Source organism: Anopheles bellator, chromosome 1 (assembly GCF_943735745.2).
Source record: "Anopheles bellator chromosome 1, idAnoBellAS_SP24_06.2, whole genome shotgun sequence".
Classification (NCBI taxonomy): Eukaryota; Metazoa; Arthropoda; class Insecta; order Diptera; family Culicidae; genus Anopheles; species Anopheles bellator.
Window position 1 is genome coordinate 20180107 of NC_071285.1, and position 25271 is coordinate 20205377.

Below are 25271 nucleotides of genomic sequence, written 5' to 3' on the forward strand. Positions count from 1 at the left end.
CCGATTGTTTTATTTCTTTCTTTTATGAAAACGGATGTTGTTGGTACATTCTGTGTTTCAGGTTGTTTTTCTCCTAGAACACACTTAGTGAAAGCATTTCAGTTAATCACACAATCATTGACACAATCATTCTATCAAAATCGTCCCTCCCTTGTTTTGATGCACCAGTTGGTCAACGAATTGGGGGTAACTTTGGCATTGTTTCGCATGTGTGCTAAATAACGTGGGACACCGCAGTTTAAGTGGCAACATCCTTTCAATAACATGTCCCTAAAAGAGGGGGGATTTCATCGCCCTAGGGTGCGAATGATAATTTGTATGCGCATGCGTTTTTATGAGTAGAAACTGATGTGAATGTGAATTATGGAATAGATGAATTATTCACGCTTCTAATAAACCTTATGAACATAAAGTATAATTTGACAATGAACGAAAAAATAAATAATCAACCAGAATATATCGTCGATTTCTGGTAGCTTCAACGGGCTACGGTTTATAAATTCTTAACAAGATTAACCACAAATCGTTAGACATCTTAGCCGTTGCTCATCCCATCGATATAACGGGCCTTTTTCCGCTTCGGCTTCGCATCTCAATCGAGCCGTAGGGGCGCCAATTTATAAGATTATGTTTTTATGGTACACATTGTCGGGAGCTGACTTCGGTCGCGCCTCTTCAATTCGGAGATCAACGGGAATATTTCAACCGACATTTGCTTAAGGTCGTAGAAAAAATGTACCGTCATTAGAACATACACCATCGCCATCCCTTCTGGCACAGCATCCCGTTACTCACAGCGTGGGCCTTTCCTGTTCGAACTCATTCAAAAGAAAACGGAAGGGACAGCCCAATAGGTATCTTAACTGATTTGGCCTTCTCGCGATCTGGCCGCAGAGATACGTTCAAAGCTTCTAATTTTCGCCCGAATGCTTCTTGATGAGCTGTTGATTCATAATCCGGGTTTTTTTTTGTAGCGACGGTTAATTAATTCGGCGGCTTTGGTTGGTTTGTTCTATTCTTCCCAAACATCGGACATCGGTTGTGAGGTCAAGGCCATAAAGTGCGGCCACATAAGTTCGGGCGATCGGTATTGGAGGGGAGGGATTGCAAAAGTTGAACCAAAATTATGTAAACGCTGAACCGTATCGGAAAGAGAAAGGAATCGGTCACTGATGGGAGCAGCAACAACCTGGAAGACAAGGTCCAAAACAAAGTAAAAACGAAGCACATTTTGAAACAGTGTGTGTGGTCTGATTTGATCCTAATGTTTAGCACATTTAATGTGTTTGGCGTTTTCACATTATTTGGCCAAGCGAGATCTGGCTTTGCTAAATAACATTTTGTGCCAGCGATGATGTGGGCAACTTGGTATTTAATTATCAAGTCGTCTTTCCTGCATCTAATTTGCATTCCACTTTTAACGCTTGTCTCCAATGTGTTGGCATCCTTCTCAATCTTCAATTATTGAATTACGTTTATTTTGAATCTTTTTTCGAATATTATCCTTTTTTAAATTCATTTTATTAATTTGTTTAACAATAATGAATGTTGATGGTTGCCATCACCACAGATCCTTTCGCATGTTTTCCTGACGATAACGAACTATCTAACGGTCGCAAGCGGCTCTCTTATCTTCGTAGCGTAGATCGGAATTTGCTTGCCAAGAACCGGCGCCCAAAGGGCTGGCACAGGAAATTGGATGTCTAGTCTAAAGGTTTGCTTCTGCTTTCCATTAGGCGGTATTTTTCTGCCAACGATGACCGTGTATTTTCATGCATATGTAATTTCCTCAAAATTCCAATTCAGGAAATAAATGTTCAGAGTTTTATCGTTTCACTACCAAAACGAAATTGCTTCCTGCAAACACAGGACGATGATTACTTTTTATGTGTAATGATCGACAAATCGTTAAGCATAATACTACCACATTCGTTAACAACCTCGAATTTACTAGAAATAAATTTAAATGAAGCTCTCCTAAACATAAACTTAACGCTTCGATTTTAGGCATTCTCATAGAGGTGAAAGTAGCTGATGCTTGTTGCATTTATGTAACTGAGAATTACAATCTACAAGCGGCGCTTTGCAGGAAACGATTATCTTCGCCATCATTCGTCACTGTTTTGTCATCCACAGTCCGAGACGGACGGCTGTTTTGGGCGAATCGAATGTTTTCTCAAAAAACGGGTCCGGCCAGGCCGTAGAAACCAGTGAGCGGGGATACCGTTCAATCTCGCCAAGTTAATTGACTGTCGTTTGAAAGTCAATACATTCCAATCTCTCGGGCAAAACACCTTTCTCCATTCTCTCGCTCTCTCTCTCTCTCTCTCTCTCTCTCTCTCTCTCTCTTTCTCTCTCCCGCAGCATCCGCCAAGCATCGGTGTAAGCATTTTTATGCTGAATTCCTCGTTTTTTTCCAACAAAACTTTGTGGTGACCCTTTTTCGGGTGTATCACAAAAAAAAGCCGCCATTCACCAACACCATTCCCTCTCTGGGAGCACATCATCGCGACATTGGTGAACTCCTCCGATAGGCTCATGTAAATTCGTACCCCCCTTACTTTGGAGTCTGTAATGGGCAACAACAAAACGCCATTATGCTCACAATCAGAATGTGCTCAAACAGTCGTGAAATTGGTTCGTTTGTTTAGTCCTTGACGCACGTCGCGGGTGATGCGTACGTTTTTAATTTTTCTTTCCGTTACTGTTTCTTTCGCATCCCCTGAAAGAAGTATCTTTGATCGACCAAGAATTACCGAAACGTAGGTGTGTGCTTCTTTTGTACCATCATTTTACGCTCTTCGGCACATGCGCTGGGGTCAATTGGCCCCTTTTGGTTGGATAGGATTAGTGCATAACACAAGATGGATGCCGTGTAATCGAACTGTGTAGTCCTGACCTTGCTAGCCCTAACGCAAAATCAGTTCCATTTAAAATCTCTGATGGTAGACGTGGTCTGTTATGTATTTTTGGTGTTGTTTTATGGGATCGGTCAGATGTGTTAGATGGCGATTTAGGTATGGTATGTCATTTTAGGCCATATTTGTAGCGTAGCTGTGAAGCGAGATAAAACCTGTTGGTGATTGATTTTGGCCGTGTCTGTCGAGCAGTATGAAACTGGAAGCGTAAAAAATATGGTGAACTTCACTAATAACACCAAATTGCTAGGTGTTTTGTTTCTGTGCATTCCGATAAACAAAGGTCAATTGTGGTGGTACACAACGGATTGTGCATATTAAGTCCACTTCAAAATCGCATCCAACATAGGTGCGTTCGCGAAGGCAAAGCTAAACAGAGAACGATGAAAACCTGCTCCCTAATCATAACATTTTAACAATACACTCTGCATGGAACACACTGCATGCATGGGTCGAAAAAACATGAACTTTTCAATTTGATGATCTTCGCGTATCTAACTGGTTCACTCGAGGCCGAACTTGAGGCCTTGAAAATCTCGGTCCTGCCACATTTGAAACGATTGTTTACGGCACATGAGAAGGAGGCCCGCCAGCAAGAAGCGTGCTTCGTAGGTTCTGGTGTGTCATAATTGGATGTGTTGGTCCAACGAAAAGATTATGCATAAATTTCACCCCATGTAATCATGCCATGTTTATGTTTGCGTTCGACCTTGTTGCTTGACCCTTCTTGTTTAATTTTGTTGAAATTTGGTTTGGTTCAGCACATATTTGTTGGTAAAACGCAGCAGCGTTGCCATAAGCAGGGCAAATCTTAAGTTTGCACTAAATGTTAAGTCGGTAGAGCATGAGACTCTTAATCTTATGGTCGTGGGTTCGAGCCCCACGTTGGGCGGCTACTTTTTTCCCACTACTTTTGCATTACAATTTCAGTTCTCTTTTTCTTATGAAAATAATTGACTATTTTCATGGTTTGATGTTGCAGGCATAAAGTTTTTTCATGTCATGTTATTATATTTTTAGTTTTTTCTTACATTTAAAATTTAAAAATAATTTTTTTTCATAAAACAAATTTATCTGGCGGAAGCTTATGGTAAAATAAAGCTGCGTTGATCCTTGAAATGTTTGTAACGCATCTGAACAATGTGTGAAGCCTTTCCTGTTACCACACGACCTCGATACCCAAACATACACATCGTCGCCGTGTTCTGGCTCAATTAATTCGCGCGACATTTCATGCGACCGCCCGCAAGATGCTAAATCCTGTTTTCCTTGGCAAAACCACAGTTTTGCCAGCGGGCTAATTAAAGCGATCGTTTTATTGTCCTACTAATTTCGCACGTCGTTCGCTTTCGCAAAACCGTACCGGTGCTGTTACCGCACATTTACACGCTTAGCGGCTTCGACCTAACCAACCTCTCGGCAACCTTTACGCGCCTGGCGCAGCATGCGCGAATGTCGGCACGCATAAGTTTTTTTTTATTGCGCACAGATATGCGCATAAGCTATTCAGCGGAGTGCTGCTCTGGCAGCCACGTCAAACCACCAAGTGACTTCATTCACCCCGGTTTGCACTAAGGCATCTTACTGATTGCGTTCGAAGTGTTGGAAAAAAACGATAAACAAATACGAAAATCGTGTCCGCTCGTATCAGAAAGGATGCACCGCGGACTTTTCAGCTTGATTTAAGAGATTGGATTGGGTTGGGTTGACAGACAAGCGCCGCAGCATCATCGTCCTCGGCGGCGCGTTCCTGCCGGCCAAGGCCTCTCGCGTGATCTCTCGTTTCTTTACCCGTCTGACAAAAGCGAAATTTCGCCGAAAAACCCGCTCGAAAATCAAAGGAAACCTGAAATGTGTCCGCTGCCCATATATGCTGTCCGGTCCGGCTCTGCGGCTCCGGCTGGAGCTCCACGCTGCCGTTGCACTGTGGCCTAAATTTCGGAGATACGCCAGTGAAGTGGAAGGAAAGGGACTTGTAGTAGTCGACCATCAAAACATCATCCTCTCTAGCCGCTCTAGCGGCGTGTGAATGTGTGGAAACCATTTTTTTTTCTACTTCTTCGAGACGGCCGGCCGGCCAAGTCGGCGAAATGGAAAGGAAACCGCCCAAAAACCTGTTGCGATGGTGGCCGCTGGTTGCCCTCGGCGTTGGGCGGATGAAGAACCGCGTGTAGCCGCGACAACCGCCACTTTGCTGTGAAAAACTTTTGCGTGGCGTACGGGGAAGCGTGAGCGAGAGTTGTCATTTTCGAAAATTGACACTTCCTCGCACCTGATCTCTCGCTGCTGCTCTCGGCTTTCAATTTTGGCACGCCTTGTGGCGGCGTTTAACAAATTGTATTTAATGACAGTTGCGGTCGCGCGCACGGTACCGGCCCCCAGGATCTACTCATCACTGCGTGTAATAGATCCCGCTGCGCGTGCGTGTGGTGTTAGTTTTCTCCGCGCTAATGACCGCAGGTGACGCTCGCGATTTCCTGAGATCGATGGCGACGACAGTTCCGGACGGACGGACGGGCGGCGATGGTGCGCAGAAGCGGGCTCTGAATTGATGACCCGACTTCGTCGGTTTCCGTCTTCCGTTGGCAGCAGCAGGCCGTCGTTGATTGAAAAGGCTAAATTTAATGTTAGCCACGCTGCGACTTAATTAGTTCATTTGTCATGAGAAAAAAAGCCGTGGACAGTCCGGGGACTCGTCAGTCACCTCACTCCAGAATAAGCATAATGCGATGCTTGCCTTACTTGACGCATCGCGGACTTCGATATCTATGCGCAATGGGGTCAGTGGCTTGATAGAAAGCCGGGACATCCACAAAGCGCACGTACCACGCTTCTTACTTTTAGTCTATTTGGTGTTGCCGTTGTGTTATGCCACACCGAGACCGTTTAGGTCGCGTCGTTATACAATTTCTCCACGGTAATACATCAAACGGCGGAGGATCTCTGGCGAAGGCCTCGGACCCCCAGCAGACCACGTCCGGCAAATCGGCGTGATAAATTGGCCCAAATTTTATTTCCTCCATACGTTTGAACGTCGTTGGGTTGCCCGCCCTGGGCTTGTACTCCGTACATCGCATTCGCCAAACGCCCCTGATTGCTTTCGACGGCCAGAGTTCGGCCCGGGGAACCGTGCATTGCGGCAAATTGCGGCTCGATTCGTTATTTATCGAGATCGGTATGTTATTGATTTAAGTTCTTCGCGTTAAGGTTAATTGCTTTCGAGCATATTCCCCCCGTCGTTTTCGCCTTCGGGAAGCTTCCAAATTACTCACAACCCAAGAATCGCCGGTGAACGGTGAGCTGTGGTGGAGTCAGGAAGTGGAAGAAAGCAGGAGGGAAAAAAACGCTGCACCTCGTCGAACGCACGGAAGCTGCATTAGTGCGCCCGCCGCTTCCCACAGGAAGTCACAGATGGTTGCTGCTTCGTGTGCTTCCTTCACGAGTGGAGTTGCGTCGAAAGCCACGAAAAATCGACCGTTGTAAAGGGCTAACGGTGCTGCCGAAACTGGTTGAATCAGAATCGATCGGAGAGAGAGTATTGTTTGGGTTCGTTACGTTTTTGCACACCTTCCTTGGGAATGGGAAGTTTTTGTGGGGAATCGGAATAGATACACGCTGTGGCTGTTTGATGTACAGTTAACTAAGGCACATCTGGGCACGCTCTAGATTTTGCACGCCATCGAACGCTTATGTTTTTGGAAACATCATCGAACTTGGGAGTATCGCTTCCAACTTGATTCAGTCTGAAAGGAGCAAAGCTGTTTTTCTTTTGACCTACAGCGTAGATTTCCCACTTTTTTTGTTACCTAAAGCGTGGACGAAACTACGTCACTAACGTATCACAAACCCTTTTTTAAAATGAAAGCAACATAAAACTGCACAAATCACGATTAGTTGATTAGTAGTGTAGTCTACTGTCCTAGTATAGTTGAGTAAAAAAATTCTAATCTTTGATAAAGTGCGAGCTGGCTCTGATCCATCCAGTGAATTTTCCCCCTGGCGAATTCCGTGTGACCTCCCGCTGGATGTTTTCAAAGCTATTAATCCAGCAGACAGTCGGAGGCACCGGACAACACTAGCTTACTCAAGTATCGGACAGACCAGACTGTAGTATAGTGCTTTAATGTAGGCAAGGTCACGGACGTCCTTGATCATTCTCATAACCAACTGTCCTAACTGTCTTTGTGTCGTGCCGACGTTATTAATTCGAAACCTAGCTTAGAGTCAAGAAGGACACCTAAGTACCGAACATGGTCTGAACGGTTAATACGAGTTCGCGAACGTGTAAAGCTAATGACATTGCATTCATCAACTGAGGAAGACACCAAATAGTCTTTGTTACAGACCAGACCTGTTCAACATTGTCGGCATATAATGTGACTAGAAGTCGGAAGATCTCGCATAGCTGCATCCAATTAAGTATATTGACAACCACTGACACCAAAGGAAGTGGACAAACCATACTGTTATGACTTAACGATCAGATTGCTAGTGGGAATATCCTAGACAGTTACAAGGCACTAGATTACAGTTCTTTACTATATAACTTGACATTAGATTACACTAGGCTGTAGACTACTGTTCGAAATGTGTACATACCATGGATGATTATGTACATTAGCATACTACCAAAAACTTTATGATAAACCAATAAACGGCTGATAAGAGGACGACGACAACCATATGTCGTTCAGTCAGCAATTTCAAACCAAACAACAAGCGACAGTTTAGCTCAACAAGAAAGCAGCAATGTGACAACGCAAATTAAATAGTTTTCCACCACAGCTTATTCCGCTGTCGTCTATCTCACAACCGACCAATCTTGGCGAAGCACGCTTCGTGGTAAAAGGAGCATTTCCTTCTTACTTGTTGTTCCAGCCCTGCTCGGTGTCTGTTGAGAACACGATGGTGGAATACGTACAACTGCCCACCCCGGCGGGGACTGGAATCCGGATCTGTGGCCCCGCGCAGCCCCGGGGCACGACTTTGTTTCGGCTGCTTCGACAAGGCTCTTCCCTTCGCTAGACAACGAATGGCTCGGACAGTCGTCACGATCCCCACGCGGGGCTAACCTTTGACCGAGTCGAAGACGATTAGAACCGGTTGTCTCGTGCAGTGCTGCAACCGCAACCAGCAAGTCAACAAGCAAGCAGCGGGCACCCCGGATTGGCCTCGAATTTTTCACGTGTCACAGCACAGCGCTCTGCTCTCTGCACCTGTCCTTGTTACCATGAACTCCACGCGCGCTGTCTGACCAGACCAGGCGAGTCCCATCCATTCGTGCCAACCTTTGCTGCCGACGAATCGATTCCTTCGCTTCGGTTGATCGTGTCACGGTGACTTTTGCTCTGGACATCTCTGATTCCAGTTTGGTTGCCTAAGCCGTGCTGAAAAATCACTTCGATAGGGCTTCGATTTTCTAACAAAAAAAGTTTGTTTCTTTTTGTAGCGAGTTACAAGCATCATGGGAACGTCGAAAGTTTTCCGTGGTGTTTGCGAAAGAAAGTGTTGATCGGATGCTTGACATTTTGGAGGGTGTGACGTCGTCGATTGAGTGTACGAAATTGATGCCCCAAAGGTCATTCAATTGATCCACCTTCCACCAATCCTCATCCACCAATTGGCAACCAGCGCTTCTTGAACATTCGGACCAACTTCATCTGCCATCTGGAATTTAATCGAATTCAAATTGCGGATCTGTTAACTTCTTTTCCGTGGAATGTTTCGGTTTTGAATTTGGTCCTTTTCAAGACATAAGGGTCCATAAGCTGCCCTCTCCGTAATTCTCCATCACTGTAGCGGCTATTGCCAATGGCTTACTCTGCTGGCAATCTGGGTCGTTCTTTGACCGCGCGTCGTTTCGAATCAATGGCCGCGAATGCACACTTCCTGGAAGATGGCGGCCTCTGCCTTAGCTGTCACAGCTTCGAAATAGAACTGCACCGCAATTAGCCCCACCACTAGTCGAGGTGATCCTAATGTCGCTCTCAGCACAAACGCAACGCGATAAATAAGGTATGCAAAATGTATCCAATGCCACTTCTGCTTCTTCTTCTGCTGCCGCCGCCGTGAATGTCTTGTGGCCAGAAGTCGAGAAGTGAAACGTCGTCTCCGAGCAACGGTACTGCAATCACGGGGCCGGCAGTTGCATCTCAAATCCATATGGAACGATGAGTCGAGCTAGCCTAGCGTGCGAGGTCGACCACCTCGAGCTCTCGGAGAAGCCAGGGAAGGACGCCCGAGACCGCTAGGCAAAAGGCTAAGATTGGAGCCAGTTTTAGAGTGATTTAAGTGGCACCTTGGCTTGGCACTGCGTCCTATGGTTGAGAATCGTCGTTTTTTCACCTCAGCGAATCCTACGCGGGGATGCGTCTTGCGATCTCACCGCGCAGCCGGGATTTAGTTTCCTTCAGAACTCCCGCAGGGGGGCGCCTGACACACGGGAAGTGTACGTGGCGCGTGGACGATAATTACGGCACCGCGGTGCTGCTGTGGCGGAAAATACGACAGCGAGCTTAGGAATAGAGCAGGTCTCTAGCAAACGGTCGCTTTGTTGGTTTTTGGCCCCGGGCAAAGAATGCGGATTACCCTTCGCGGCCCGCCGATGGTCGTCATTTGCATCGACTGTTGCTGCTGCTGGAGTGACTGACAGTAGTGCCCTGCGGACTTCGGTGGACCAGCCCGCACTTTCTTCGCTAGCGCACCCCATCGCTGACGGCGATGTAAATTTAATACATAAATAAGCAAGTAAACCAAACTCTCAGCTATGTTCTATTTTTAATGCCACAAGGCACACTTTAGTTTCCAGTTTGAGAATCAAAGGAAGAAAAAAAAACTGGTCAGCAGGGGGCGCAAAATGGTAGTCGTGAGCCCAATGGGTTGGGTATGTGTGGTTGCAAAGAGGGCCCTAGATATAATTACACTCTCTTCTACGAACGGGCCTCGGATCCGTGTAGACGCTCGTTAAAGCAGTCGGGGGATCACGAAAGTTGCATAAATATCGGAACGGGATGATCCAAGAATGGAAACGATCATGATCCTTGCTGCAGCAGAACCTTCTCGTAGGTGGCCATAAATCTTCGCTCATAATCACCCGAGGAATGGTTTATGAGACGGCACAGCTGAAAGCGATCCTTTTAATAACCGGTGCTGCTCTAGGCCCTGTGACAAAGTGCCGTACTTCTGAGGAGCACATGTGAGCACCTAGCAACCTAGGCTTAGCTTGAAATAATATCCCATGATTTAGACGACACAGGCCGCAAGGAACGCCAATCGGATGAGACCTTGAGACACGTCAAGGTTTACTACGTTCTGAACAATTTTCCAGTTAAAATAGTTTATGACAGAATGTTCAGGCACTTCCGGCTACGTTTTGTCATTTCCTGTAGTTTCGACAATACCTTATCTTATCGCACTAAAACTGAATCGGAATTCGTCGTGCCGATACATTCCACAGTGATTCAGATGCTCAGATGACTCGTCGACCCCACTTAGATGGGGGTCCCGTCGAGCGGATGACAGTGACTCATGCGCCAAATGCTACTCGCAGTCTATAATGTAGTTCTACAAAGCAACGTACACTAACAGGAAACATTTCTTTCCTTTCTGTTTCAGAATTCCAGAACGCTGACCATTTTGGGGATGCTTGCCGAAGGCAAGCAGCTACGAGCGAACATGGACAAATGATTATCCAATCGAGTTTCGTCGGTTGGCAGTAACAATTTGTTGAACGCGAATCCCACAAGACCCCGGCCACCGATCAAAGGTAGCCCCTTCCCTAGATGGCCACGATGACGTTCGACGATGAGCCTCCGCCCGAGCCGCGAGACGGCTGGCTGTTGGTGCGGGTCTTCGTCCCCGAGCTGAACGTACACAAGTGTCTCCAGTTCCCATCGGACAAGGTCGTGTGGGATGTGAAGCAGCAGTGTCTGGCGTCGCTGCCAAAGGTAAGTCCCGGAACGTCTCCAGAAGGTGTGCGCCTGCTGATGCATGTAGTACCAACCGACTCATGCAACCGACCTTCTGGTCATAATGACCTTGCTTATGTTGTCCAATGCTTGCCCAGTGCTCCGAGGTGGTGTACCGAGAGACACCCGTCGCGTGATAAGCGCATGCCACTTTTTGACAACCTGTTCGGAAGTAGGTATTCCATCGCATTACCGCAGTGCGCGGAGTTGCGGCGTTATCTTATCGCACGCCCGAAGACACATCATAAAACTCAACACACCAATCGATCACTCCATATATCAATCCATATCGGTTCCGCTACTCCGCTTTTAGGTATGCCTCAACGCCGACGAGAGATGGTTTGCCGCAAGACTTTCGTTCGAAGGTTAGATGTTCTGGAGTTCCCAAGCAATGTTTTAACGCTGTATGTTGTTGGTCAGAGTATCGAATTGTTTCATGTTGTTTGAGGCACCCTGTCAAGGCTACGCGGAGTAAGGTTTCTACGGCTGGTGTTATCTGACCTCCGCGTTCTCTCACAATGGTTTACCACCCCGCCGGTCAACAAGATCATAAACTTTATGTCACTCCACCGTGTTGTTGTCGGTTATTAAAAAAACAGTTTTGAAATTCTCCACGTTAATCTCGTGAGCAGAGCACAATTTGACTAATTGTAGTTGAAGGGCTTCAACTTTCGGGACGCTATCGCCGCACCTGCGTGCGAGTCATGTTACCTGTTGGCGCCGTTCACACCGCCTCGTGGGCTCAGAAAAAGCCTCTACTTCGGCGCCCAGACTTCGGGCCGAAAAGTAGGTCTAGTGCTCTGGCCAACCGTGGACGATGTCGACTACGGCTCTACGGCTACACAGTGACCATGAAAGTAAAACGCGTAGGATCCAATCGACTCGATTACGATGGAACTCGCCACCCCGCATGTGGATCTGATTTGCTATGCCGCATTTCAGAAGAAAAAAAAAACAGTTGTGCGAACAAAAGTTCAATCCACAAACTAGAGACCAACTGTCCAACCGGCTGCTGGTGGACCGCTGGACAAACGGAGAGTGCTAACGAGATGACACATTTCTATCATCCGCGCGCCATTCGTTTGCTCGAAGTAAATTTTCTCTTACGACGAGCGTGTCGTGAGGAGTGTCTTCTTTCTCGTATGACAATTTGCTGTGACGGAACTGTGGCGGTTAAGGTGAAAACCACCTATGGTCTCCAGGCAGACTGATTTTAGCGCCCATTTTCAAGTGATCAGTGACCGACAGTGATGCTAACAGGATTGTTGATTACAGTTATGAGTTTTAATTAACTTCTACTTGTATATTTCATTGTAGTTCCGCTCGGTTCTTTTGCCTAGTTGCAGAATACAATAGAAATTTCCACACGCAGACTCATTTACTTGGAGAATTGGGATCAATTGCAGTGTACACACGTATCATGGAGTACTGAACGACCATCCATGTCACAGGTACTCCTACTGAAGACAAGAATGCCCTATCTCTTGTTAGGTCACAATGGACCATAAAAGTTCAGTCTCTACGTTCAAAAGATTAGCGTACGTCACTTGGTACTTAGTTTCCAAAAATCCTCGTATAATTCTGATTGTTTCTGGTCAATCGCTAGCTTCAAACGGTCCAGTTGATCAGAGGGCACATACGGAAGCAATTCATAATAGATGATTCCTTTCAGTTCCCACCAAATACACTATGGAACTTTTTTTGCCTTTACTACTGATTTGGCCACCGGTTGTCATCCACAGTTACCATACGTTTCAACAAGAAACAGGAAAAGAAATTCTTTAGCTTGAAATGTCACTTCGACAGCGATTATAAACTTGACATTGTGTGACCGATAATTTCCAAGATATCGATCACTACAGCCATCTACCGAGAATATAATGGAAACTTATATTTCTATGTTAATACTATCATTATTATTCGGTCCATTGAGACAAATTTTCGAAAAACCAGAGTTTTGCCTTAGCTCAGGTCTACAGTCAACAATCTCTATGTACACTAGTCCACCTTCCGAATTCCTCAGACAAAACAAGTCAGCAATAGTGCTGTGGCACTTCTTTCCAAGAAACTGCATGAGCTTTCTTCATCGCGGCAAGAAGATAACCGTCGCGCCAGTGGCTGGCTCCGTCGACAGAAAGGGGAAACCCCCCCGCGTATCGGCGGAAGATGTATTTTATGTGTTATGTGGCATTGATTCCACCGTGGATCTATTTCTGGTGAGGTGGCACGTTTTCCGCTTTTGTTCGCTGCCCTATCGCGCCGAGCCCTGGATCACCGGGAGCTTCCCCTCGCGTAAGATGCGTTCTGCGGTGCATTGTCGGCTGCACAATGGGCAGAAGCAGCGCGGAACGGCGGGGAGAGAGGAGAGCGGTGCTGGCTCCAAGAATTGCGGCCAACGCACGTTTGCTCCACCGCGCCTTGGCACAGGTGCTTTTTTGCGCTTAGGGCGCACGGAATGCATCCGTCTCGGAGCAGAGCGGCGCATGCTTTCGCCTCCGACAGCGAAAGGAAGTGAGAAGTCCTACAAATGTGGTATTCGGTACACCGAGCGAGAAAAGGGTCACCGAATGTGGAGCTCTCGCGTTCACATGTGTCCATCAAACACACACGTACGCGCTCGTGCACAGATTGTGATGGTGTGCCATAAGTGGAGAAACCGTATCAGCGCTCGAGACCCGGCCAGGAACTCATCATTCACTGGCGGGCCTAATTTATGATAGTTTTACTGTGTACCGATCAATGGCCGAGCCCGAGCCACCGAAACAGCTTGTCTTGTGAGACAAGCGTCGTCACCTCCCGGTAATGCGTCCAGGTCCTTTTGGACTGATGAAGAATTGGGAGCGAAATCTCAACAGAAAATGAAGGTGTCCCCCAAAAAACGATTGCAGTGTCTCCGGATAGCGTCATTTTCGCTCGGCTGAAGTTGATGCAAGTGATTACCTAAGTATTGAGTGCATGCATCTTGTGTGCATCGAGGTTAGTAGTTGATCCGTTGCTGCCGCTGGTCCGAGAAAAGCGGAACACACGAAGCAGCGATGGGTTCGCGATGCGCAAAAAACCTGCTTCACGACGGGCACAGAAGGGCTGTTGGTGGAGAAAGAAATGCTGAACCTATTTATGATGTGCGCTTTTGGCGCTGGGATGGCCGCCAGACCTCTTTGTATCGGTGGCTTTAATCACGCGCCGCTATCGTGCAGTCGTTGGAGTCGTTTCGTTCCAATTTCATTCACTGTTCACTTCGTGTCTTATGCTGGCCCTGCACTCACTCTGCACACATGGGCGGAAAAGTCCCGAGGCAAAGAAAGAAAAAGCGTTTTTTGGGATCGAAATTGACTTTGTGCAACAGTGTAATTTCCATCGAAAGCCACACAATCATTCCAGCACCGATCTAGCATTTCGATACCACTTTTGTAGAAGGAATTATCTTTTGCCCCAATTTTAGTGCCAACCCCTTCATTCTTGTGAAATTTTTTGAGGTCTTGAATAGCCAGTAGTCGCTGGGAGCCAAACCTGGCGAATGCGACGAAGGGACTAATTCGATGTTTAATTCATGAAGTTTTGCCATTGATTGACTTGTGACACGGTGCGTTGTTCGTCAAACGGTCCAGTGACGCTATGTGATATTCACTGTTGATGGCATTTCCCATCTCAAGATAGTCGACAAACATTACACCACGCATATCCCAAAATACCGAGGCTACAAACTTTCCAGTCGATTGTTGTGCTTTCGGGTGCTTTGGACGAGGTTCACCAGTTGTCCTCACCAGTCTAGATTAGATTACGATCGTTTTGATTCCGGAGTTTAGTGATGAATCCATAATTCATCCATTGTCATAAAGAGACGTAAAAAATTGGATTTGTTACGTTTAAACATGATCAAACACTGCTCAGAATTATCAACATGTTCTTGTTGATGATTCTGACAACTTAACTTTTCGATCATTCAAAATGATTTTGTAGTTTTTTTAATGATTACTTGTGTTACCACTTCATTTGGATGTCCACGTGTCTCTACTTACACGTTTGCACTCAGAAAACTAACGTGTTATCGTTGATTCTGATTGAGGGGAGTCCTTAGAACACTTTTCCCAGCCATTACTTCTCTTGAACGGTACTTTTTCCCATCGAGAAGGTGCGTAAAAATAAGACCCGAAATGGTTTTTGATGTTTTGATTTTTTGTGTTAGGGTCTGGACTTTTCAGCCCATGTGTTACTCCGTAAGGTACTGTTGTTCGCGTGCGGGACAGAGTGCATTATGCGTGGTGCAGTCAAAGAGGACCCCATTTGGAAGTGAAACACACGGTTTCACGGTAATATCATGAAGGCCTGAACTATATAGAAGAATCACGGCGTATGAACAAACTTTCCTGAAGAGTCTAGGCAAGGCCTGTCACAGAAACTGATCCGTCGAAACGCCTGTTGATCCGTCTTTGAAATACGCAATTCCTCTGTTTTTGCATGGCCATATTGTCTTACATCAACCCCCGAAACGTACACCGCCAGAACATGGCCGACAGTCCTGGCAGCGATAAATAAAACCTAAAAGAGTTTTTTTCCCGTTTTATGAAAACGAGCAACGCGAAGGTCCAGTCGCGGCCAACTCGCCATTCCCATTGATCGGTGGAGCGCTAAAACGTAATCGATTGGGGTGGTGCGCCCCCTTTACAGCAGGAGGGCCGTCATCGTTGCCGTCATCGGTGAAGGTACGCGCGCGCGCGCGCGGTTCTCTCCAAACGCGGCCCAAAACCGGCTTGGAATGCAGCCTCTCTCGAGTGTCCGGCCAGTCAGCCAGCCAGCACACCACCACACGTACGGAGTGCGGAGTCGGCGGACTTCGGCCACGGCGGAATCGGCGCTTCAGGCGACGGCGACGAGAACTGAGGGGGGCCCTGATGGAAGCGCCTTTTAAAAAACCGGTTCCTCTGGTCTGCTGCGGTCTGCGGGAGTCTCTTTTTGCTTGCTTGCTTGCGTTTCGTTTCGAAACTCCCCACCAGAGTGCGCCCTCGAGTCGATGCCGATGGTTGGCCGCGGCGGCACTGGTCACCGTGAACCGCGAGGCGGAAAAGAGAAATGGGTTAAGCTAAAAGCACCACCACCCGTGTGCCGGGACAAGGAGCACCGGGGTGGGGGTTTGGGGCTGTGCAGAAGGGTTCGGAATTCGGGAACCGCGCCGCGCGCCACATCGCTGAAGGACCGTTTGAAACGGTTTGACGGAACCGGCGTGGATGTATTCGTTCGTTCGTTCGTTTGGCCGACCGCCACACGGCAAACAGATACATACGCGCCGTTGGTGTGGAAAAGCGGGAACTGGCACACACTGGCGATGGTCAACACTCGCGAGGTCGCGATTCCTGATCTGGCACTAGAAATTGCGATCGGCACCTGGACCACAAAGCTCAAGGAGTGGAGCATGCAGTCATGAAGAATCATAGTCGATAAGCGTCATAAGTTGTTTAAATATTTTGGATCCTCGCCGGATTGGTCACTAGATTCGATGATGAACCGCGGATTACATGCAACATGCATGGATACCGTAAACGTAAACGGCGAGTAACGCTCATAGTGGGCTCTTCAAACTCTGACGGAAAGGTAAAAGACCAAGCGATGTTTGCTTCCCAGTCAAATCGTGCCCTCCTCGGATGTTGACGACCTCCAGCGTCGAGAATTTCTCTCTATCTTCCCGCTCGCTCGTTCACTCTGCCGATACTGGGTCAACAACCATGGGCTCGCGCCAGGAGTTGAGCTTTAAGGGCTTTCTGACGGAAGAAAACCCACCGCCGGAGGTGGTGACCACTTTGTGTGTGGGTCGCCCAGACCTTCGGTGAAAATGCACTCGTGACTATTCTGGAGCACCGTCTGCCCTTCGGTGCATTCTTCCATTGCGATACCATCAATCGATCAGTGGCCTTTCTCTCTGGATGCATCTTGGCATCGTCGGATGGTCGCTCGACGTCCGGCCCTAATTTTCAACGTTTTGTCGGACGAGTCCGGACGATTGTTCACCCCGCCGGGATCGGGCTTAAGCTACGTTTCCCACTGGCTTAAAGGCTTTTACTGGCCAAACCGTTTGGCAACTAACGGAAACATCAGCCGGACGTGATGGAGAGGGGTTGCTTCCAAAGAAAGTTCTCGACGAGCAATGGGCGCGAGCAAACCAACAGTTCGATTGGATCGACCAGAATATCATAAATCGCTCAAATGTCAGCGATAGGCGAGGGATAAGATTTATTGCGCTCTCGCGTGGCCTGTGTGTCGCTGCAAAAGGGTTGACATCGTTAAATGTGTGGCAACATTGAATGACGTTTAAGGACACGCGCTCAATGTTCCCCACCCCCGACTAGGAGCTTATGGTTTCTTCGTTTATTGTTTCATTTATAGTTTCAACTTCAGGTTGCGTTTCGGGGCTCCCATTTTTCGGTACGACACTCGCGGCTATCGATGATTAACGTTTCGATACACACGTTAACTCACACATGCAGGTTGGCCTAGTTGGCTGGATTAACACTCCGGAACGTCCGGAGGGAAGATTTGGAAGCACACACCTCCCTTGGACCACGCCGCGGCCTAACGGTGTTTGGTACAAGTTTTGCCAATAGAAACCCCAACACTTTTTTGTCTCTCAGTAACGCACCGTTTGGTCCAAAACCGAACTGTCGATGCGAATAACCTGAGGTGAACCACAACTAAAAGTAGCGGCTTTTGCGGCTTTTCGGCCGCCACCTCCCGCGGGGCGTAACGGTCGTGGAAAATTAGACTTTTCAATGTTGCTGTGCGAGATTGCATATTTTTGGCACTTGCGACGCGGCCGAGCCGTGATTTTCATCTGGGGTTGACCAGGTGTTGCAAGGTGCCAGGCGCCCGCCAGGATGATGATTAAAACATTACGTCTCGTGACACACTGAAGCCCTTTAGAACTATCGGAAAATCCTCCCCATCACTTTCACCAGCACCTCAGTTATCAGCATGATGTTTGGGAAACGCCTGGAAACTTCATAGGATAGAGTTGTAGCGTGAACTGCACATGTCCCGATTTGGATGCAATTCAGGTCGAATGTTTATGCATGCCATTTACCTCATTTTATTTATTATTCCGAAGGTCAGTAATACTCCATGTCGGATTTATTTTGTATTTAGTTTGTTTGTTGTTGTTTATTTTTCGTTTTTAATGGCTTTTCGTACCGCTCTACTCAACATCCGCACTGTGCGCTGATCGTTTATGGATACTACTGGAAAACACTGGATCACGGCCGCGCTTTCGTGAACGACGACGACACTGGAAAATCGTGTTCCCTTTGCTACAAAAACGATTAACCGTCTGGGAACATACAGGTTGCCTATTGGTTTTGGGTAAGGACAATTTTCGTATCATTCAAGCATGTGCGGCGTTGCATGTGGATGTTACTTAAGTACTAGCGAAACTGGCATAACTGGAGCCAGTCCATTAGAGCATGAACCAAATGATTGATTCGATTGATTCCTGACCCCGAGCACAGACCTCGCCGAAAACCTCGCACAATGAGGTAAACAATGCGATTTTCATTTAGAGTGGGTGCCGAGCGTCAAATTTTTCCAAAAGGTCCCAAATGTGTGGCAGATGCCTCATGGCGGCATCATTAGCAGGCAACAACCACTGACTGACTGCATGAAAGGCAGGGCGACCTTCAGACCGGATGGACGGGGCAACCTTGGCTGGGAGAGCGGATGAAGCGAATGAAAGTGAGACACGCCAACCGCAAAACTCCAAAAACCGCACACGCCGCGCGCATGTTGATTCATCAAACCGCGCATCACGCCGCATATTCCATGTTGACGGCACTAGTAATGTTGGGCAACAATCCGTCACAATCGATGATGAAGCGGCGCCGGCTCAGAAATGACGCATTATTTCTCGGGTTCATCAAAGTTATTCGGCATCCTTCCTTATGGCTGAACGTGCGATTGAGTACTTGAAGGCTCGCCATCAACATCTAAATTATTTTAGCTTGAGCACGTGTACTCTGTTTGGGTTTGACGACATTTACGGCAACAGGAAGTCTTTGCTATGTTTTTTCCACACCACAAAGTGATAGTTCGTGTCCAAGTGCGCCGCACCAGTTCATAACAAATTGGGGCGCTTGGTGATGGATGTTGTGAAGTTTTGATTCCTCATTGCAGAGTTTGCAAGCGTTTTGCACCACTTCGTGTGTGCTGACCACCACAGTACTTCAGTTCAGATAAAGGGCGTTATGGTTTTTTTTTTCTGAGTCTCAGCCAATCAAAACTGCCAATTGTCAACATAACCCCCAGGTTCTCTGCCCGGGTCAGGTTCAACCCCGCGCCAGAGTGACCTTCATTTTGTTCAACTCTCAACTGATATTGCACACCCGTCATAGGGTACCGACTGTGGAACTATTTGGAGCTTTGTTACGGTTGGTCGTTTAAAGTGTCGGGGCCACGTTGAAGGAAGTGTACATTAAACCGAATCGGCCGAACATCGAATGCAGTTAACAAGGTTCTCTCAACTACAGCGAGTGCGCACGCCGCCCGGATGCACTTAATCAGATCGGACTCAGTAGTGCTGCTGCGAGGGAACGCGAAACTGCGGCGACGGCGGCGGGCGGATATGCTTCGTCGGCTCTCGATTGACCTGGGAACTTTTCTTCCCCACCCGTCGCGCACGAACGGTGGGTACCTCTCCGACCAGCTGCTGAATGTGTGGGATTTTTTTCTCTTCTAATCTGCATCCCGCGCGTCATATGGCCCCCGGGTGGATATAAACTAGAGAATACTCTACATCAGATGCATAGACCACAACGCCCTTTCAAGGCCTTTTCTTCTTATCCGGTTAGAGCCGATCTTGCCCTACACAATCGAAAAAATGTTAACTTCTGTTGCTCTCTGTAACGTTGTAGTTTTAAAGATGAGGAATTGAACCTCTTGACCAGGAGCTGCGATACAATGACCGTTACCGGGATTCGAATCCATCGGTCGGCTGCGTGACAACGACGAGCGTTACCGACTGCTTCATCGACGAGACTTTCAGGCGCTGTACATTTGGAAAATCGTTTCCGACCTTCTTCTAAATTGCTGTCAAAACTTACCCCATTGGCCATAGTAGCAGTTGTTTACTAGCGACCTGAAAAATGCACTAAAATACGAACGAACAGTCGCCCCGGGGGTTATAATGGCCGATGATGTCGATGGGCGAATGTCCAGGGTTTTATGATTTGGAATATCAATTTTGTTTGATCGTTACCGCTGTCGGTATCGGATATCGCGGTATCCGCGTTTACCATAATCTCCGAGGGCACGCGGGATTTGTTATTTTCCTTTTCACTCGACCCCGTTTCGGAGCTGGCGACTCTATCGACGGAAGAGTTTTACTTCGCCCCGAAGGACGACCGTGTGGTCGCCGAGTTCGCGTGTTGTTGAATGTTGGGGGGTTGTTTTTCATTCGGCGTGGTCCCCCGGAACCTACATGTCTGTAGAATGTAAACATTTATGCTTTTTCAACGGTGATTGATGCGTCAATATGCAAAAATATTGCAAGAAACCTAATCCACGCAGTCAACAAAGAAGCGGATTACCCCCAAAAACCAAATGTAAAGCATGCTGTTGGTGATCAAGACACGAACATTGGAATGACACTATTGTATGACTATCGTGATAAAGCATCGAAGAATTACTTACCTGACGATGGTGTGCACTAAAAGCCTAGTAAACTGAATTGCACGTCCACGTTAGTCGACGGTATTTATTTAATCGTTGTTGATTCATTGGCGATGTCCGGAGTGGCGCGCGCGGACCACATTGCTGTGCCACAACCGGCGGAATGCTGCTATTTGTAAGCTCGTGCGCTGCATTTGATTAAAACGCGTATATATTTTTCTGCAGCATTCCTTCAGGGGCCGATTGGCAACGTGCATTATTGTGGACGTCACGAAGTGGTCGATAAGTGCGACGCGGGCTCTACACTAAGGCAACCAAGCGTTAGAGAATTATTATTACATAGCAGAGCCTATTGCCGCTTGAATAAAAATAGATAAGAAAACGAAACATACAAAAAAAATCATGAGATCTCAATAATTATGCAGCTTCCAGTGCCGTTCCACAGCCACGATCTGCTTTCGATTGATGCGAAATGATGCATCGCTAAGACGGGGTGGTCGTGGTGGTAATTTACCATCAAACACGGGTTTCGCTTTGCTTTCGGTTCGGAACGTCTCACTACCCGTTCGGATGAGCCGTTCTTATTATCCGTTCCACTGCTCGCACATGATTTACGATGGATGCACCTCGATAAACCGAAACTGGTTCAGCAGAAACTCACTCTCGATCGCACCCCACGGTCAAGATTAAGGCCGTTTTGGCCGCAATCCACTGTTGTTTTTTGCAATGGAAAAGAGGCTGAGTTTGGCTCCACAACTGGTTGATTGCGATGGATGTAAACAATTGCGTTTGCGTCACTGGAATCAGATTTCCAACAGCAGCACGCTCGGTTAAGTGTGCAAATTGAGCAAATACCGGACGACACCCATCACTGATTACTTTCGGACGCCTCATTCATGCTTTCGCCTCGAATCAACGGCTTAGCGTGTGGGAAAGTGATTTTTGATGACGTCTTGATGATACTTACAGATACTGAATTTTGCCCGAGAAACAAGGTTGGTACTCGATTAGCTCCTAACAAATAGCACGTCTTAAACTCTCGATTTTTTTTTCAAAGAAATCAAATGTTTATTACATTGAAACGAAAAATTCGATTTTATTCAACATCGTTAAGTATACTTTTTCCCCATCTCTTTGATAATTTGTGGAGGCCACAGCGAAAGAATTCTTGGTTCAAATAGATCATTTGTTGTCAGTAACGATCTGTGTTGACGCTTACACCAGGGTTTAGGAGCTTTTTAGAGTCCTCCGACGCTCTGCTTGTCAAGTCCAAATTGCCATTTTTTAATTTTTTTAATCCGCTTTAAGCGCTGCGATCTTCCTAAAACAATGCTTGACAAATCGCATTTGATGCGATTCTGTACCAGTTTTCTTCAAAAGGTAACAGGAAAACAATGGTCACCGCAAAACGCCATTTTCAGGCACAACAGTCGATATGGTCTTTAAAGAAAAGCTGTAAACCATTTTTTTTTCAACATGAAGTCATTTGTCTGATGACAAAACAAAGTAATGTTGCTAAAAAAAACATAATTAGGAACACCAAATTGACAGCTAGAGCAATGAGATTACAATTTCGGGTTTTAAGTTTTAGACCTGGTAGATTCCGGTTGATAGAGTGGTTGGCAACGCTTACCGTTGCCACGCAGATGGCCAGAGGTTCGTTTCCTTATCCCATGCCCGTAAAAACACAACGTTACAGTAAGCAACAGAAATTAACATTGTCGGCATGCGGCAAAGCCCTCGACTCGGCGGTTGTAATTACCGAATAAAAAACAGAATCTCTTATCACAGCAAAGGGGGTTCAAAGAAGAAGAAGAAGAAGTTCGTAACGATATATGTAATGGGGTATTTTGTTGGGCTCCTTCCATTGTGCGTTTCTGCGCTACAATTAGATAGGCAACATATTAAACGAAACAAACGAAAAAAATATTAATAATAACACACTTTGCGTGTTTGAAGCGCGCGCGTGCGGTCAGCGACCATTCGATTCGTATCCGGCCCCGACCACGTTTTATCTGTGTCTCTCCGCGGTTTTTATGTCCAACAATGTCGCGGCGATCATCGAAGGAGCACTCGCTAAACGGTGGAGACCGACCGTCACATGGCCGCACGTGCATGATGCCGGACCGTGCAAACCGTGCGCTCGCTGCATTACGCAAACAGTGCCAGAGTGTGTGCGGTGTAGCCGCCATATTGCTATCCGTTTCGTCATGCTCCTCGCGGTGCGCCGGCACGTCAGGGCCCTCACGATGGCGACACGTAACCGGGTCCGGGTCCTCCGCTCGGGTCGGTATCTGAAGCCGTTTCTCGATGACGCAAAGAAGGACGAATGAGCTATCGAGCTGTTCGAGGATACGCTGCTGGGAGTTTGGCTTTTTTCTGTTTACCAGGCGCATGCACGAAAACGGTGGCTTTGTATGAAAATTTATGACCTTTCCACGGAGAGCCTTTCCATAACCGACCGATGGGTCTGGGTTGAGTTGAGTATGGCGGGCACTCCGTAAATCGTGCGTTACTTTAATAAATATTTGATGTCTCCGGTAACTTCGGCACAGAATGTGAATTTAACAATTTGCCGATTCGTGGCGTGTAAAACTATATCTTTGTCGTCCATTTTGGTTTTATTGATTGATTAGCGAAGGGCAGCGAATCAATCATGGAGATTATTTTGGCCACGCCGAACAGAGATGGATGTTGCCCACTGTTGACAGGCTGCGAAAAGTGATATTTAACGGTGGCAAAGAGCAGCGTCACGACCTTGAAACTTGTGATGGTTTGAAGACCAGCGCTTACGCGGTCCGTGGATCATTAAACTGATGTCTAGACGTCGCCGTGGCCGTAGCGCAGGTGTTGAAAAAATCATCCGCACGATAAGATTTATGGCAAAGTATAAACCATCTTTTAAAAAGGACGATGCTGCTGCGGCCATCTTGTTGGTAGATCTCGCAGTAGAGATCGACTCGTGACAGTGACGCGAAATAATGGACAGGAAGGCGTGCAAAAGAACCATGTGGACAGATCAGACCACGGATCATCGTCGTGGGGGCCGCTTCGTCATTCGAAATAATTGTGGGTTTCTTCGTCATCAGCATACGCGCTCGCCGGCGGCACAGCAGGAGGCGTCGTGCAGTGCAATCTTCATCTAGACCGACATTGAACCCTGCATACGTGTTTATGGGGTCCCTATGCGAGGTACAAGACACTAACGAACTATTTTCCTGCCGGTGCAGCACCACGACCGTGTCGAAAGGTGATTCTTTCAACCGCTCTGCTGCTACAAATTTTGCCGACACAAGCCTTCTCGCGTCGGTATATAAACTATTCTCGTTGTTCCTTCGTTGTTTCTTTTTTTTTTGTTCGCCTGAACTGAGCCACCCCGGCGGTCGGTGGTCAAAACCTGTGTGTGAAAGAGGAGAGGCGTCTTTTTGCTCGTAAGAAAATACCGCTTTACGCCACTACTTCTTAGAACCTGACGCGAGTTGGCTGCCCTTGCTCTGCCCTGCAGCGCAGCGAAACGTCCTCGTGCGCGCGGCTTTTTTAAGGTCTGCAAAGTGGTGGCCGTCGCGCCGGGTGGATTACTCCGCGCAGCAAGTACGCGCCAGTCAGCGCAATGTTAAGGCCCCGGGATCCTCCAGGTCGCGTAGACGTTTACTCTGCATTGCCAGCCGGCCAGCCAGCCAGGGGTTCAGATCAATTTCTCTCTTGCCAACGAAGAAAGATATCGATGACTTTGCTTATTCGTGCAGTTTCTAATATCTACAGAAACAGCAGCACGGAGACAGGGTTTCAGAATGTCACTACAATACTCTGCACAGTAGAGAATGTTTACACCAGGTGCTTCTGGTGAATCGCACTCATGTAATACATCCGACTTCAGTTTGCATTCCAAGATCACCACCCACCTGTCATCTTCTCGGGAAATTTTCAATTCCAAACGTCAGGACAGCGGCATTTGTGTTTTGCTTCCGATGCCCAACTGTCCAGTGATCAAGGGTCCTTATCGGGTTTACAAAACAAAAGGCACGTGTTTCTACTGGTTAAACCTAGATGTGTTAATTTAATTTCCATACCCACAACAACCGATGGTGACATTTGACACCAGAAAACCGATTACGAAAAGAAACATTGGCCCCTCCGGAGTGCGAGGTGATTTCGATTCCACCTTTGCCAACAAACGATGTCCTCAAAGGAGTGGCTAGAAAGGCATTAACCTAAGGGGGTTGTGTTAGATTTATGCTGAAGCCCTATGCAGTAGAAGATTAATCAACGCAATGCGTTCGCATGAAAAGAATACAAACGGCGCGCCCACATTCTATCTCTTTTGTTAATTGGATTTGTTTATTGAGGGCATTATCAATCAAATCATTACATCACTGTAGAAGAGTAGTGAAAATATTTGAAATAATTGCTTCGTGGTTACTGATGCACTCGCTTACTGACTGATAACGATACTGATCTACTACTTCACAATGCCTCTCTTGTGGAAGTGTTGGTCGTTATTCGCGAAAAACTCGAGCAATCTTTTTTCAGAATCCTTTCTTGATCTTGATTTATTATTAGTCAGGAAGTTTTGCAATGCACGAAAAATTTATTAATTGCTTGGTACAAGGTCCAAACCAAGATCGTTGGTGCAAAGTATACGGTGTATTAAAACTTCTCAATCAATCTCCCAGAATTGTTGGTACGTCACTAAGCGAGGTGTGTGCCCTTGCGTTGTCCTGAAGGTTAAGCTTTAGCT

General features: G+C 47.1%; 1 protein-coding gene across 1 annotated transcript in view; it reads left to right on the forward strand.

The window, feature by feature from the left end:
- The first annotated feature begins 10699 nt into the window (after positions 1-10699).
- LOC131209051 (SH3 and multiple ankyrin repeat domains protein 1) overlaps positions 10700-25271 on the forward strand; it is a 55567-nt gene continuing 40995 nt past the window's right edge. The window contains exons 1-2 of the mRNA XM_058202026.1: positions 10700-10864; positions 18215-18232. Coding sequence (XP_058058009.1) covers positions 10700-10864; positions 18215-18232 — 183 coding nt within the window. The remainder of the gene's footprint in view (positions 10865-18214; positions 18233-25271) is intronic.